Source organism: Peromyscus leucopus, chromosome 6 (genome assembly GCF_004664715.2).
Source record: "Peromyscus leucopus breed LL Stock chromosome 6, UCI_PerLeu_2.1, whole genome shotgun sequence".
Classification (NCBI taxonomy): domain Eukaryota; kingdom Metazoa; phylum Chordata; class Mammalia; order Rodentia; family Cricetidae; genus Peromyscus; species Peromyscus leucopus.
In genome coordinates this window covers 78,935,789-78,950,761 of record NC_051068.1, presented here as the reverse complement: position 1 = coordinate 78,950,761, position 14,973 = coordinate 78,935,789, and the positions used below count along the sequence as shown (strand labels likewise).

Genomic DNA, 14,973 nt, shown 5'->3' with positions numbered 1-14,973 from the left:
ATCCGGCCACCTCGGCGATTGCAGGGCCGTTTTCCACTGCGTCCTAAGGCTAACTGCATCAGGTGAGAGCAGTTCAGAAGCGGGGTTCCAATCCTTCCCTGCTCGTGTCAAATGAAGGAGAAGACATACGGTAAACCGCGTGCACAAGTCTCAAGGCATATAAACCAGACGCTCCAGTATTAGTAAAGGTCAAATGAAAATGAAAATGAAGACACAATATGTCTCTCAAATAAACATGAGAAGAACTGTTTTCTAAAAATAAAATACATGTTTTATTTGGAAAAAGTCAGCTTCTTACACAGGTTTCAAATCTGTATTTTCACCCTGTCAATTACCATGGTATTTTAAATGCATTGAGTACAATTCAGTGTCACAGATCTTTTCTGCCTCTATTTAGAAGACATTGGGTTAAAAAAAATACTACAATTCCAATCTGGTCCATCCTTCCTCCTGACTTATTCTGAACCCATTTTCTACATTTCAGGTAAGTGGAAAGGGTCACAAAAGCTAAGGTTTGTGGAGCCAAGACTGTCCAACAATTCTAAGCATGATAGAAGTTTCTCTTTGAGCCTTGGTGCCTGCGGCAGGGAGGTGGGTACTTACTGAAACCAAGTGAACTCAGCAAACTCCCTCCCTATTTTATCTTTTATTGGCTTCCCTGGGGCCAAACTCTGACCCTCTTGGTTTTGCAAATACTGAAAAACAATGTAAAAAACAAAAAGAGCACACACATTCAGTCCGTACTGAATATCTCACATACAGCTCTAAACTAGAATATAAATGGAACTATCGAAAATCAAGGAGAAAAGGTCTTGGGGGTTAAGGAGGATTCCGGGGTGCTAGTGGGATGTGGCTCAGTGGTACAGCATGTGCTTAGCATGCTTGTGGCCCTGGGTTCAATCCTCAGAACCACCAAGCCCCCCCAAACCCACACAACTCAAAGATGACAAGAGTTTCATACCATAACTAGGGTCTTGGAAAACCCAAGCTGAATTCAGCTGATGCCTGAAATACTTGTCTATATTAAATCAGACTGTATTGAATAATGTTTTGTAGACTTTAATACTAACATTTTTGCAGTAGATTTCAAAAATGGCAATGACTTCTAACCACTCAATGTCTCTGAACAGGAGCAAAGGTAGCAATCTAGTGATAACATTCTAGCTCTAGGCTTGCAGGAAGCATCTGAGAGGAGGCACCCAGCAGGTGACAGACTGTGGCTACAACAGCCAAGATGTTTCCAGAATTTCATGCTTTAAATTTCTTAAATATATACCTAGCAGGCACCTACACCAGGCAACTATGATGCTAGAAAAATACTTTCGTCAGTATTTTATAAATCTCCAACTTTTAACTAATATTTCCATCCATAAATGTTCCAGTAACAATTTCCGACAAAGCATTACAAACAACAACAAAACCAGATTAAGGTTAGAGTTACCTCAAGCAAGTTAGTTGTTGTTATTCTTCCTTTTAAAATGACATTTAAAATAGATGAATTCAGCAGAATGGTTTTAAAAGTTAAGGCTCTCTAAAGAGTTCTAAAACTAAAACTTAAGGCACATATTATAATCTTCATGAGACTGTTAAAAGCTAAGATTAAAACAGAACAAAACAAAACAAAATCCCTAGTTCTTTCCCATATCCTTTGCCAACCACTCCCTACCTAAAGCATAGTAAATTTTGAATTCCGGCATTGGTAAGGAGTGAACAAAAAAACAAAAACAAAAACAAAAAAATCCACCAATGAACACCTGGTAGGTTTCCACACAAATGTCCACTGTCTGCATTGAGCACCACTGGTAGACTAGAGGCCAGCAGAATGGTTTTGGATGTCGGCTCGGGTCACACACTGCTCCTGCTCCGTTCACACGGGACTCTCCTCCTCTGCGGGCTCTCCGGCGCTGTTCTGCTGCTGCGAGGACTGTGCTGCTTTGGTTACTTCCTTGGGCTTCTCGCTGGCGTCTGTGCCGGCCTCCTCCTCCTTAGCTTCCCTTTTCTGCTTCTCCTCGGCCTTCTGTTCTTTGGCCAAGAGTCGGTAATTGATGCCCATGCCGATGAAGAGATAGATGCCCGCGATGATGAGGATCACACCACAGGCCCAGTACGTGTACTTGTAGTCTCCGTACATGTCATTGAGGCGGCCTAGGGATGCAGAGACAAGGCTCATGAGGAAAAGCAAACAAGGAAACCTCTCCCCAAAGTGTAAACATCCTCTCAGAAAGATGCCAAACCAACCTTCAAAGAACCCATAAATGACACACTAGCACAAAAATGAATTGCTAAATTTTCTATTTATAGTGCCTGTATTTTCTATTTTCAAATTGGAAACAATTGACTCTTGGCAAATCTGAATGAGAAGATGGGATTATAATTCGTTCTCTTAATACACAACAAAAAACTAATTCAAAGGAAGTTTCAAAGTGTCCAAGGCCACACAGAGCTACTCCAGTCACCACTGCCAAAGCTCTTTATCAGCACTTCCGGAGAACACTTGCTCTGTAGCCAACAGCACCCTCTTAGCACCAGACCCCCAACACATCTTCCAGCAGTTACAGAAATTCAAGCACACTGATGTTAAGTAACTTCTTCAAGGTCACGAGGCTAGCAAGGGAACACAAAGAGTCTGAGGTGGGGCCTGCGCCACCACCTCTGTGCTACAGGAAGCCTCTCTACAGTTTTGACACCAAGTCAATTTGGAACTTGGAAAATGGCATCACATCCTCTCCCATGTTGGGGAGAGGGTGATGTCTGATGGTAATGAAACCTATCATTGGCCAATGTGAATGGAACTCCATATTACACAAACTGGTAAGTGCTCCAGGGAGGGTTCTGGACCAGATCACGGGTGGGAGGCTAGTGAGTGGTGAGGAATGAATGCTGCTTCTTTTGAAGCATCACCCAGAGCTGAGACAGCAGGAAGACAGACCTGTCCAGGGAAAGAGGGCGGAGAGGATCCAGGCAGAGCAGCCAGTGCAAAGGCACCGGGGTGTGAGCAGGAAAGCAGGGCTGGGTCCTAGAGCAGAGAGCAAGAGGCCAAGGGTAGGAAACAAGGTTGGAGAGACAGGTAGGCTAAGCTCGCAGCTTTGGAAGTCAAGTAGGGAATGGAATACTGAAGCAAGATGAGGGAGTTTGAAGGGTGGTAGTGGTAGTCATGTTAGAGAAAGGGGGCAGATTAGAAAAGTGGGAGGAGGCTGGGTGGTGGCGCACACCTTTAATCCCAGCACTTGGGAGGCAGAGGCAGGTGATCTCTGGGTTTGAGGCCAGCCTGGTCTACAGAGATTCAGATTCAGGACATCACCAAAACAAACCCCCACCCCCCCCCAAAAAAAAGAAAGAAAAAGAAAACAAAGAGTGGGAGATGAAACCTCAAGGGAAGAAGCTAGAAAGGAAGCCATCTATAAGTTTGGTGGCAGCTGCCTATAATCCCAGCACTTGAGGGGAGAACATGGGCAGGTCAGGAGGTCCGGGCAATCTTTGGCTACAAAACAAGTTAAAATCAACTGGGTTGAGTAAGACCCTATCTCCAAAATAAATAAATCACCATGAACACCCAAAAGGAGTCGGAACATTTGTGGAGATAGTTATTTGAGAGTTAGCTTGTTGTGTAAGCTAATGCTGATCTTGAAGTCACAAACAACCTGCCTCAGCCTCCAAGTGCTGGAAAAATAGGTGTGCACCAGCGGCCCAACATAGGATTTAATAAAATAAAGTGTTCAAGCCCTTCATCCCAGCACTTGGGAAGCAGAGGCAGGCAGGCAAGATCTGAGTTTGAAGCCAGCCTGGTCTATAGAGTGAGTTCCAGTCCAGCCAGGGATACAGAAAACACAAAAACAAAACAAAGGAGTTCTCAAATTACATAATGACTCATAAACTAATGTAACTGTGCCAAATTATCCCACCTCCTAAAGCTTTTAACTTCACTTATGAAACTGCTACTAAAATAATCCTAGATCCAAGATACACAGTGGTTAGGACAGTTGCTCCTGTATATTCTGACCTTACGAAATATCTACTCTTCCGCCTATTACTAGAATGTGCTTTAAAGGTAGAGCTGCTTTCCACAGGTTACTTTTATAATCAGAAGAGAACCAAAAATGTAGGGAGATATATACCATACCTAAAAGTGGTGGTCCTAGGAGGACAGGACAGCATTCCACAATGGTCACCAAGCCCACAGCACTGGAGAACCTCTGGGGTCCAACGAGGTCCATCAGTGTTTCAAATAATACGGAGCTGAGCCAACCAAAGGCAAATCCAAAAAATCCCGCGTAGACACAGAACCCAACATAGGTCGTAGACAATGGTGCTAGCAAATGGCACACTCCATTTGCAACAACAGAGGCAGCAAAGAAGTACTGGACCCGAGGTCTGATCCACTTAGTGTTGGCTACAAGTCCCATGGAAGGTCTGGCCACCATATCGACAAAAGCCAGAATGGAAAGGAGGAAGGCTGACTTCTCACTGGAATAATGCTGACTCTTACCATAATTACTAAGAAAGACCAAAGGGGTAAAGAGTCCAAAAAACATGACCACATTTCCAGACAGGTACAGCAAAAAGCCTCTGTGGGCAAACAGGGACAGGTCCAGGAACTTATTAATTATTTGCAAGGCTGACGATTTTCTCCTTTGGGGCTTCCTCCAATGAGATCTGTGTTGGCATCAGATTTTCCAGCTTCCTCAAGAGACTCTTTGGACTTCAGCTTTTCTACCTTGCCTGGTTTAGGCCCTATTGGTCGCATCAGGGATCCAGCTACACAACAGTTTAGCAGGAGACCCCCAAGAATTAGGAGGCTTCCTTTCAAGCCAAAAATACCAAAGAAAGCCTGATTAAGTGGAGCCAGGGTAGAGAGGAACACAGGGCTGCCTGCCATGGCCAGCCCATTGGCCAATGGTCGCTTCTTGTAGAAATACTTGCCAATCATGGTCAGAGCTGGGTTCAAGTTGAAAGCAAGCCCAAGACCTAGGAAAGGAACAAAGATAAGACTGTCATAAGCAGAAGTAAGCGAGGCTGAAAAGATGGCTCCGGACTAAGGGCATGATACACCACTCTTGCAGAGGGCCAACCTTGGATTCCCAGCATCCACACTGGAAAGCTCACCATCATCTTGTAACTCCAGCTCTAGGAAATCTGATGCATGTGATCTAGTTAAACCTGCCTCCTTGATCCAACTACATACCATAAACGCTGTCCCTTGTCCAGCTGTGTACAATGAACTCCTGGTTCAACGGTATATGGCAACCATGCCGATTTCAGCGTTCCTCTGTATGTTTGTCCTTCCTTCATTCCTTCACTGCCCTAATCAGATCAATCCCTGAAGCTGGGCTGGACACAGCAAACTTTGTTCTATCTCAAATACTGAATGACATGAAAAGCTGCTTATAATACACAGTTTGGGGGCTGGAGAGCTGGCTCAGAGGTTAAGAGCACTGGCTGCTCTTCCAAAGGTCTTGAGTTTAATTCCCAGCAAACACATGGTGGCTCACAACCACCTGTAATGAGATCTGGTGCCCTCTTCTGGCCTGCAGGGATGTGTGCAGGCAGAACACTGTATACATAAATAAATAAATAAAATTTTTTTAAAAAAAAAAAAAAATAAACAAAATCTCTTCCTTTTTGTTCTAAACAAAACAAAAAAAGGTTAGGTTTGTACACTAAAGAAACAGTATGAAAGGCGCAAAGCTACACAGAGAAACCCAGTCTGAAAAAACCAAAAAAAAAAAAAAAAAAAAAAACAGTATGACAAGCCATACATTTGAATGTCATAATATTCAACAGCTTATTTTCTTTCTCTATTTTGGTTTTTTAAGACAAGGTTTCTCTGTAGCCCTGGCTGTCTTGGAACTCACTTTGTAGACCAAGCTGGCCTTGAACTCAGAGACAGACCTGCCTCTGCCTCCCAAGCGCTGGGATTAAAGGTGCACACCATTACCTCTTGGCTCATTTTCTTGATTTGATGACTAAATAAAAAAATGGAGAGAAGGCTTACCAAGAGTACCCTTAACCTTCAGAGAGGTGTTACCTGGACAGCACACTGTCCTATTCTAGTAAAAGCCTATTCCCACTGGGCAGTGGTGGTGCACGCCTTTAATCCCAGCACTTTGGAGGCAGAGGTAGGCTGGATCTCTGAGTTAAAGGCCAGTCTGGTGTACAGAGATGAGTTCCAGGGCAGCCAGGACTGTTAGACAGAGAAACCCTGTCTGGAAAAACAAAACAAAACAAAAACCAACTTTGTGTGTGCATGCCTGTGCCATGGTGTGAGAGTGGAGCTGGTTCATTCCGTACACCATGTAGGTCCAGAAGACTCAGGCTCTTCCTTTACCTACTGAGCCTCCGTACTAGTACTCAGTTAATCAGCAGCTCTCTAAAAAGTCATTTATCAAGTGCATTATCATATAGTGACAATAAATCAATATGAAATTAATCAGTAGCCACTCACCTCCAATGACGCCAATGCAGAAGTAAAGTTCCTTCACTGTGTTACAGAAAGACGCTGCAATCAAGCCACAACCAGACAAGCAGCCACCAGCCATCATTACCGGACGGCTGCCATATTTATTCACCAGGACACTGCTGATAGGACCTAAGAGGGAATAAAAAATGTAGTAGTATCAACTCTCATATCCAAGAAAAGACAAATGAGAAAAAACTTTCCCTGTATATCTATCTAGCTGTCTAAGGTACTGAGTTGACTATATAAAAATGACTTGGCTCAATCCTGTATGGTCCTGATGTAAAGAAATGCTTGGAGGATGGGCACTGTGGCCAAGGCTGCGACTGCCGTGGCAAGCAGTATCCTGTAACCACAGCAGTGTGAAGGCAGACAGAACCACTCGTCCTCATTACACAGTAGATGTAGTAAGTTCAAGGCCAGACTAGGCTCACGAGTCCCTGCCTCAAAAACCAAAAGGAATAAAAATAAAGCTTACAGGAGATCAAGTCAGACAACAGGCAATAAGAGCCTTGAGCTAACCACTCAAGAGGATGGGAATGAAATGACAGGCTGTCTAGGTGAACAGATTAAAGGGTATTCTAAAGCTGTTGTTTTTTTAAGTGTTGAAGAAACCTAAGCTGTTACCACTCGACCACTAAGTCACATCCCCAGTCTTAGGACACAATTCTTAATAAAACTAAACTAGCCGGGCGGTGGTGGCGCACACCTTTTTTAATCCCAGCACTCGGAGGCAGAGGCAGGTGGATCTCTGTGAGTTCCAAGCCACCCTGGGCTACCAAATGAGTTCCAGGAAAGGCGCAAAGCTACACAGAGAAACCGTGTCTCGAAACAAAAACAAACAAACAAACAAAAAAAACCTAAACTAACGATGTCCATCTTCCCACGGTTCATAAGCCTGATAACTGTGTTTCATGCTGTTGTGTGAGGCACTTCTCCCTCAAACTCTGCATGGTGCTAGTGCTTTGCATATGTAAACAACAACGAAAAGAAGAAAAGCTAGTAATTTTTGCTGATTACAAAATGAATGGTATTCAACTTCACTTACTTGTAATTACAAAAACACTTGAGTTTCACACTTCATAGATAAGGACTTGAGAAAGAATGACTGCAGGACACTGTAACCTGCCTGGTTACAGCAGATGACTGCAAATAAGCAAGGCTCTGGGATCCACCCTCACATGGAGGGGAAAAATTCATGTTAAAACTCAACCCAAACGCAGGAGATTGACAGCCAGGAGCTTTAAGAGATAATTAGGTCAGAGCCTCACGGATCTACTAAGTGTCTTTATGAAAGAGCCTGAGGGAACATATCTTCTCCGCTGCCATGTGAGGCAGCTGGAAGGCACTGGTTACAAAGAACAGGCCCTCAGAGGCCCAGATGAAAACAGCCACTTCATGAAGTCACGGGTTATTTGAAAACTTACGTTTACAGTTTGCATAGGATGAAAATACTGGGCACTGATAGAATATCTGTACAAGAGTTTCATATGAATTATTTGTGAGGTTTTATATAGCCAGAATCCTAAAATGTTGCTATACTGTTCTATGAAGTTTAAGTTAGTGTTATCAATTCTATAATATTTGAAATACCAAAAAAAGGGAAAAACAAAAGCACTAAGATTCTTTTTCTCCTTGGCCAGGTGTGGGGGGCTCATACCTTTAATCCCAGTCTTTGGGAGGCAGAGGCAGAGGCAGGAGGTCTGACTTTACGACCGGCCTGATCTACTCAGCCAGGGCACCATAGGGACCCGGCTTCAACAAGCAACCAAAATCAAGAGTGCACAGGTTAGAGGGATTGACAGTTGTGAAGTGATGAAAATTCTTAGGGGGTGTGTTCTTCAGAAACCAAACAGAATAAATAACCCATTTAATAAGAATCCTGCCAAAGTTCACGACAAGCAATCTGTCTTTCAGTTACTTCAGCAGCAGAAAGGTCCTAATGAACTGTCATTGAAACCAGAAGGTTAGGAGACAGGTCCACTGGCACACGACCTGATGGTTAACTGAAGGCTCTAAGCAGCTGGAACGGTACAAGACCCTGTCTCCAAACACAAGCCAACCAGTGAGAAAGAAAGGGTGAGGACAGTCAGACAGCAGAGCCCAGAAAAGAGGACTGGCTTCTTTTTGAGAACCCGGGCTCGGTTCCCAACACCAACGGCAGCTCAGGGTCCAAGGGGACTTGAAGCCCTCTTCTGGCCTTCATGGTTACCAGGCACACACACAGGTAAAACACCCACATACATAAAAAAATTAAAAAAAATTTTTTTTTAAAGTTAAAGACAAAAAAACACAGGAGGGAAAAGCAGGTCTTCAAACTGCTGCTTCTGTCCATTTATCCCTTTTCAAATCAACCAACTTAATTATGTTTAATTAAATTTTGACTACAACTACACAGTGCTGTTTCAGACAGCTTATTACATCAAAAAGAATACCAGATGTAGTGTTCGCTCTCACTCACAACATGCAGCCAGAGCTGAATGTACTCAAGAGACTTACTTAGTAAAGACTGCTGAATCTGCTACCAACTAAGTTAGTCACCACTGAAATGTAGACTAGAATCTTTGTGTTGGCTGTTAAAGAGCGACTTGTGAATATAATCCAAGACACTAAATTGTTATCAAAAACAGCTTGTTAGATATCTAACAAGACAACATGGAACACTCACTGTCCACCAGGTTAAACAAAAAACCACTTTGCTCCAGAATTCCTACTCAACAACCTCGTTTTATTGTAGGTTTAACTTTTTAGTTTAATGTCTCCAGGTAAAATATACCGTGTTTGAAATAAGCACTCTACTTTCTACATAGCCTCCACACCATGCCAAAGCAAACAAAAGGGAAAAAAGTGATAAAATTTGAGTAACAGCTAAAAATGCTTTTAGAACTCATAGTATCATAGGAACAAGGGAAGATTTTATTCAGCTTTTGTTTTTGGTGTGTGCTCTTGTACATGTGTGCGTGCCAGCCAATAGGGTATCAGTTGTCTTCACCTCTTTGTGCCTGTGGGACAAGCCCGGTCCTTAAATTATAGATTTTCCCTGAGACTTTGAACTAACTATACTATTCTAGACATTTGAGTAACTTTAAAATCTTGCAACTCACTATGTAAAGATGCTTACTTTTCAAGTGTCTGACACAGAGCAAGAGGAACAAGGTTTACACACATCATTTTACAAGAGCCCTCAAAACACAGCCAATACTCGAGAGGGCTCCTCTCCCTTCCACTTCTGTTCCAACACGCAGTAGTGGAGGAAGGGAGTAAGAGCTGCCCGCACTATCGGGATGAAAGCATGCTCCTCAGGACGAAACGTCAGCAAGCACAGCTTCAAAGCACCTCACTGAGTAAGATATTAAAATGTACAGACTCGGCCAGGTAGCGGTGGATCCCAGCACTCGGGAGGCAGAGGCAGGCAGATCTCTGTGAGTTCAAGGCCAGCTTGGTCTACAGAGGTGTTCCAGGACAGCCAGTGTTACAGAGAAATCACCAAAAAGTACAGACTCCGGCTGCCTAATAGAAAGAAGGTTAAAGAGCGGGCCATAGTGGGTACTCACCTCCAGCATACATGACAGCCAACATGATGGACGATATCCATGACACTTCGCTGGTAGTAGCACTGAATAAAACTTCAATTTCTTTGAAGAAGACAGTGATGGATTTGGGAAATGCATAAGAGAAGCCGATAGAAATGAAAGCTCCAACTACCACTGCCCACCCCCAGCCTCCATCTGGGGGGGTATATCCGACTGGTCCTCCAATTGCAGGTGGCATTTTAAGTGTCGACGAATCCCAAAATGCAATGCAAATCTAGTATCTGAAGGATAGGAAATGGGAAAAAAAAAATGTCAGCAACAAAACAGCCTCCACAATCCTTTTTCTGCATAACAGACATACTTGCCTGGCTCTTGACAAAGAGTCACACCGAATGCCTTTTAACCATCTGAATGACAAAGGAAATATCTTCCTGGGTTTGTTGTTTCAGGCCAGGGAAGGGTATATAGTGAGCCCCTGTCTGTCACCCCCACAATTCCAATGGACCTACTCTCTTACTCTTCTCCTTGGTTTTCACTTTTTATTTCATTTTACTTTATGTGATTTTTTTTAAATGGCTTTTTAGCGGCATTGGGCAGTGAACATTTAACCAATTTACTCTATGAAAAATAAACACCACATACTCTAACATGGCCAGACCCTACAATCAAGGAAGTAAAACAGATTTCAACTGAAGTAAATGTGCAGATACCCATCAATGTGACAACCACCCCAATTCTACTATGACAACAGAAAAGAAGACAGGAGTTTTAACTGTCCATGTGGAATAAAGGCTGGTGACCCTCCCAGTATGTTTTTTGTTTTTTAAAAACTGGTTGCCTTGAGAGAGGATTGTGCATTCAGCCCAGGCTGACTTCAAACTCATACGTGGCTGAAGTTGGCCTCAAACTCCTGATTCTGCGTTTATCATACAAGTGCTGGAATTACAGGGTTTTTTTCTACACACTCAGTTTTGTATCAGTGTACAAAATGAACTTCACTAACATTCTCACACAACTTACTCACAGCTGTACCCCTATTCCAAAGAACTACTAAAAAGATGAATTAATCACCATTCTGCCTCCATGTTTTACACACATATACATGTGTGTTAAGAATCCAACTAAGCGCCGGGCAGGTGGTGGCACACGCCTTTAATCCCAGCACTCGGGAGGCAGAGCCGGCCGATCTCTGTGAGTTCGAGGCCAGCCTGGGCTACCAAGTGAGTTCCAGGAAAGGTGCAAAGCTACACAGAAAAACCCTGTTTCTCAAAAAAAAAAAAAAGAATCCAACTAAGAGAAAATGTGAGATTTCTTTCCTCCCTTCGCTCCCTCCTGAGTTCTGGCCTAGATCTATACATTCACAAGTTTTCCTTCTCTTGGGGCCCTAGATTTTTACTCAGTGAGACATGGGATGAGTAATTTCTTCTGTAATAGAGGTAAGCTGAGAAAGACCTCAGGTACCTGTTCTTAGAAAATATAGTTTTTACTTAAAAGTCTTATCTGAATATAAGCCTCTGGATTATTCTTTAAAAAAACATAGTGTAGAGGAAAAAAATCTTTGTTGTAGGGCATTTCACTCATGTCAGATAAAAACATTTTTACAAGCTAGGTTTCTTAAAAATTGAAGCAGGTAGATCTCTGAGTTTGAAGCCAGTCTGGTCTATAGAGCGAGTCCCAGGACAGCCAGGGCTGTTAACATGGAGAAAGCCTGTCTTGAAAACAAACAAAAACAAACAAACAAACTGTACCTACTGAATAATAAAAAGCTGTTTAACATGCTAGCAGATTTAAGTTTGCTAAATTTGGGTGCTCCAGGCATTAATTCCTTTTCCTTCATCTAAGCATAAAAGTTTTCCAAATACTACAAAGATGCTTTCATTTCAAGCAAGAATATTTACATATACGGAAAAACACCTACACACACAGAGCAGTGCTGTTACAAATCAAGCCCTGACTAGAACAGCAATACGTGCTGGACGTGGTTAAACTCTGAGCTTAGCTGCCAGCTAGGATTTGTCAATTAAAGACACTTCTAATTTTTAGTCATGAAGACTTGCCTCATCAAGTTAATAATACCTTTTCTACAGAATCAAGATTTAACTTAAGTAACTAAGAAGATTCACAAGTAAACTAATATAGTCCAAAATAGTTTTGGGGAAAAGAAATTCAAAAACCCAGAAACAGATTCAATACAATTTTATCACAACCATCATTTTACAACTAACATTAAAATTCTGATTAAAAACCCTCCATTTTACAGCAGCAGTTCTCTTCTATACACAGAAGGCCTTATCCCCAAAGGAAATTCCAGGACTAGACCCCTTTTGCCTAAAGTTCATTCAGAAAAAGAGAACATAGACACACACATGTTAAAATCCAGAGACTAAACCCAAAGAACAACAGTTTTTACGATTTTAATCTTACAGTGCGCAGTAGCCCCATCAGCTTAAATGTTAGTGCCTTCAAAGTGCCAGGGATCAGCAAACAGGCAAAGGAGTGATGAGGAAGTATGGACGCCCGGCACGCATAGGGTGCCGTGCCAGAAGCACCAGCACCCACTCGGGGGCTGGAAGCCTGGGTAGTGACTATAAAGCACCAGCACCCACTCGGGGGCTGGAAGCCTGGGTACGTGACTATAAAGCACCCGCAGAAGCGAACGGAGAGCGGGTGACCCAGGGAACAAGCTCCACATCACTACCTTCAAACGACAGGAGAAACAAGAGCTTTTTCATTGTCTTTGCCAGACATGGTCTCACCATGTAGTCCTGGCTGGCCTTTAATTCAGCGATTCATCTGCCCAAGTGTCTGGGCATAATTTTACACTGTTAATCCCAGCACTTGGGAGGCAGAGGCAGGTGGATCTCTGAGTTCTGAGGGCAGTTTGATCTACATAGTGAGTTCCAAAGACAACCAGAGTTACATAGTAAGACTCTGCCCACTCCACAAAAAAAAAAAAAAAAAAAAAAAAAAAAAAAAAAAAAAAAAAAAAAAAAAAGACAAAACAACAAAAAATTATACTAGCATGCTGGAAACATGGCTCAGTGGTTAAAAACACATACTGCTCTTGCAGAGAACCAGAGTTCACACTGGGTGGTTCATAAGCACTAGACTTATGGGACCTGAAGGGACCCACACTCACATGCACACTCTCACTCACACAGACAGAGGTTGGGAGGGATATGATGCATTTTAGTAAGCAAATCTAGAAAGCCAAAGCTGTATTCCAGTTCCCATGCCCTGGACTCTCTATAGAGAGGAGATACAAAGCCCTAGGAAATGGTAGTAATTCCCCTACACTCTCCATACCAATATGTAAAACAAACCCAACTCCCATTTCCTAAGGGGACAACAGCCAGTTTGTGAATGTAAAAGATATAGAAAGTAAGTGTCTGAAGTTCAATGTACATTACTAAGCACAAACTAGTCTTAGAAGCCAGGCGGTGGTGGCGCAAGTCTTTAATCCCAGCACTCAGGAGGCAGAACCAGGTGGATCTCTGTGAGTTCGAGGCCAGCCTGGTCTATAGTGAGATCCAGGACAGGCGCCAAAACTACACAGAGAAACCCTGTCTGGAAAAAGAAAAACAAACTAGTCTTAGGCTTCAAATCAGGCACTCAGATCCACAAAGCTGATTCAAAGTAGCCGTCTGCTATTATGGCAGCCTCCTGTTTATTTGTTTTGATCCAGCTTTTTGGCTTATAAAACAAGTGGGGGGGGGAGAGGGAGAGAGGGAGAGAGAGAGAGGAGAGAGAGAGAGAGGGAGGAGGGGAGGGGAGAGGAGAGAGAATGAATGAATGAATGAATGAATGAATTAGGCTGGGAGTGAATCTCAGCAGCAGAATGTATAACTTAACATGCACAGGGCCCTGGGTTTAGTCTCCAGCAGTTACTACCCTGCCTCCACCTCCCCTTTAAGAAAGAGGGGGTGTCAACTGAAGAATGGATTAAGAAAATGTGGTACATACACACAATGGAGTACTACTACTCAGCAGAGAAATTTGCAGGCACATGGATGGAACTAAAAAGTATCATCACGACTGAGGTAACCCAGACCTGAAGGACAAACATGGTATGTACTCACTCATAAGTGGAAACTAGATGTAAAGCAAAGAACAATCAGATGCAACCCACAGAACCAGGGAGGCTACATAGCAGGGGGGACCCTAGGCTGACGGTGGCTTATAATAAGTTTTGGTTTACTCAATCACTGGGCAAGCATCAGTGAAACATTTCACTATTAGGATAAGAATTTGTACTGTAGCAAGCTGATGATTTCATACTACATAAGTAACAGCACAAAAAGTATAAACTTGTCTCTGCAAACTTCTAGTTGCCTCTGCCTTCTGAAGACAGGGATTAAAAGCACACACCACCAAGCCCAGCTGATATGGTAATAGGACACTGTGGTGGTTTAGCTACTATGGAAAACAAAATGTAGATTAATAAAAATTCAGACTAGATTGCCATTGGATCCAACCATCATACTTCTAGAAGTCCACTTCTTTTTCTTTTTTGCCCCCTGTGGCTGGAGATACAGCCGTGGGTGCTGGGAACTGAACTCTTATATTTTTGGTTGTGAGCCTAGCCTTTAACGGCTGAGCCATCTCTCCAGCCCTAGAAGTCCACTTCTAAGAACAGGAATCTGATTGTCAAAGATATAGCTGTACTTCCACATGCTTTGCATCATTAGTCAAAAATAGGCAAGACACGGGCTGGTGAGGTGGCTTAGTGGGTAAGGGTACTTTCAAGCAAGTCTGCCCACCCCAGTTTGATCCCTGGAATCTTCAACAAGACAGTAAGCGAGCTGACTCCAAAGTGGTCCTCTGACTTCCACATGAATACTGTGGCACACAGGCCTGCACATACACAACATGCACACATCTATACAAATAACTTAAAAATTAAAACAGGCAAGACCTAAAAGCAATCTAAGTGTTCATCAATGGTACTACATTCAGTAGAGTAGTTCTGAGCTTAAATAAAAAAGA

The 14,973-nt window shown here is 43.0% G+C and overlaps 1 protein-coding gene across 1 annotated transcript; it reads right to left on the bottom strand.

The window, feature by feature from the left end:
• Positions 1 to 246: 246 nt before the first annotated feature.
• On the bottom strand, positions 247 to 10,225 carry Slc16a1 (solute carrier family 16 member 1). Its single transcript, XM_028889924.2, is given in 5 exon segments — positions 247 to 2,145; positions 4,121 to 4,621; positions 4,624 to 4,965; positions 6,443 to 6,586; positions 10,009 to 10,225. Coding segments are annotated over 5 exon segments (1,482 nt in total). The 3' UTR covers positions 247 to 1,867.
• Between the last annotated feature and the right edge of the window lie 4,748 nt (positions 10,226 to 14,973).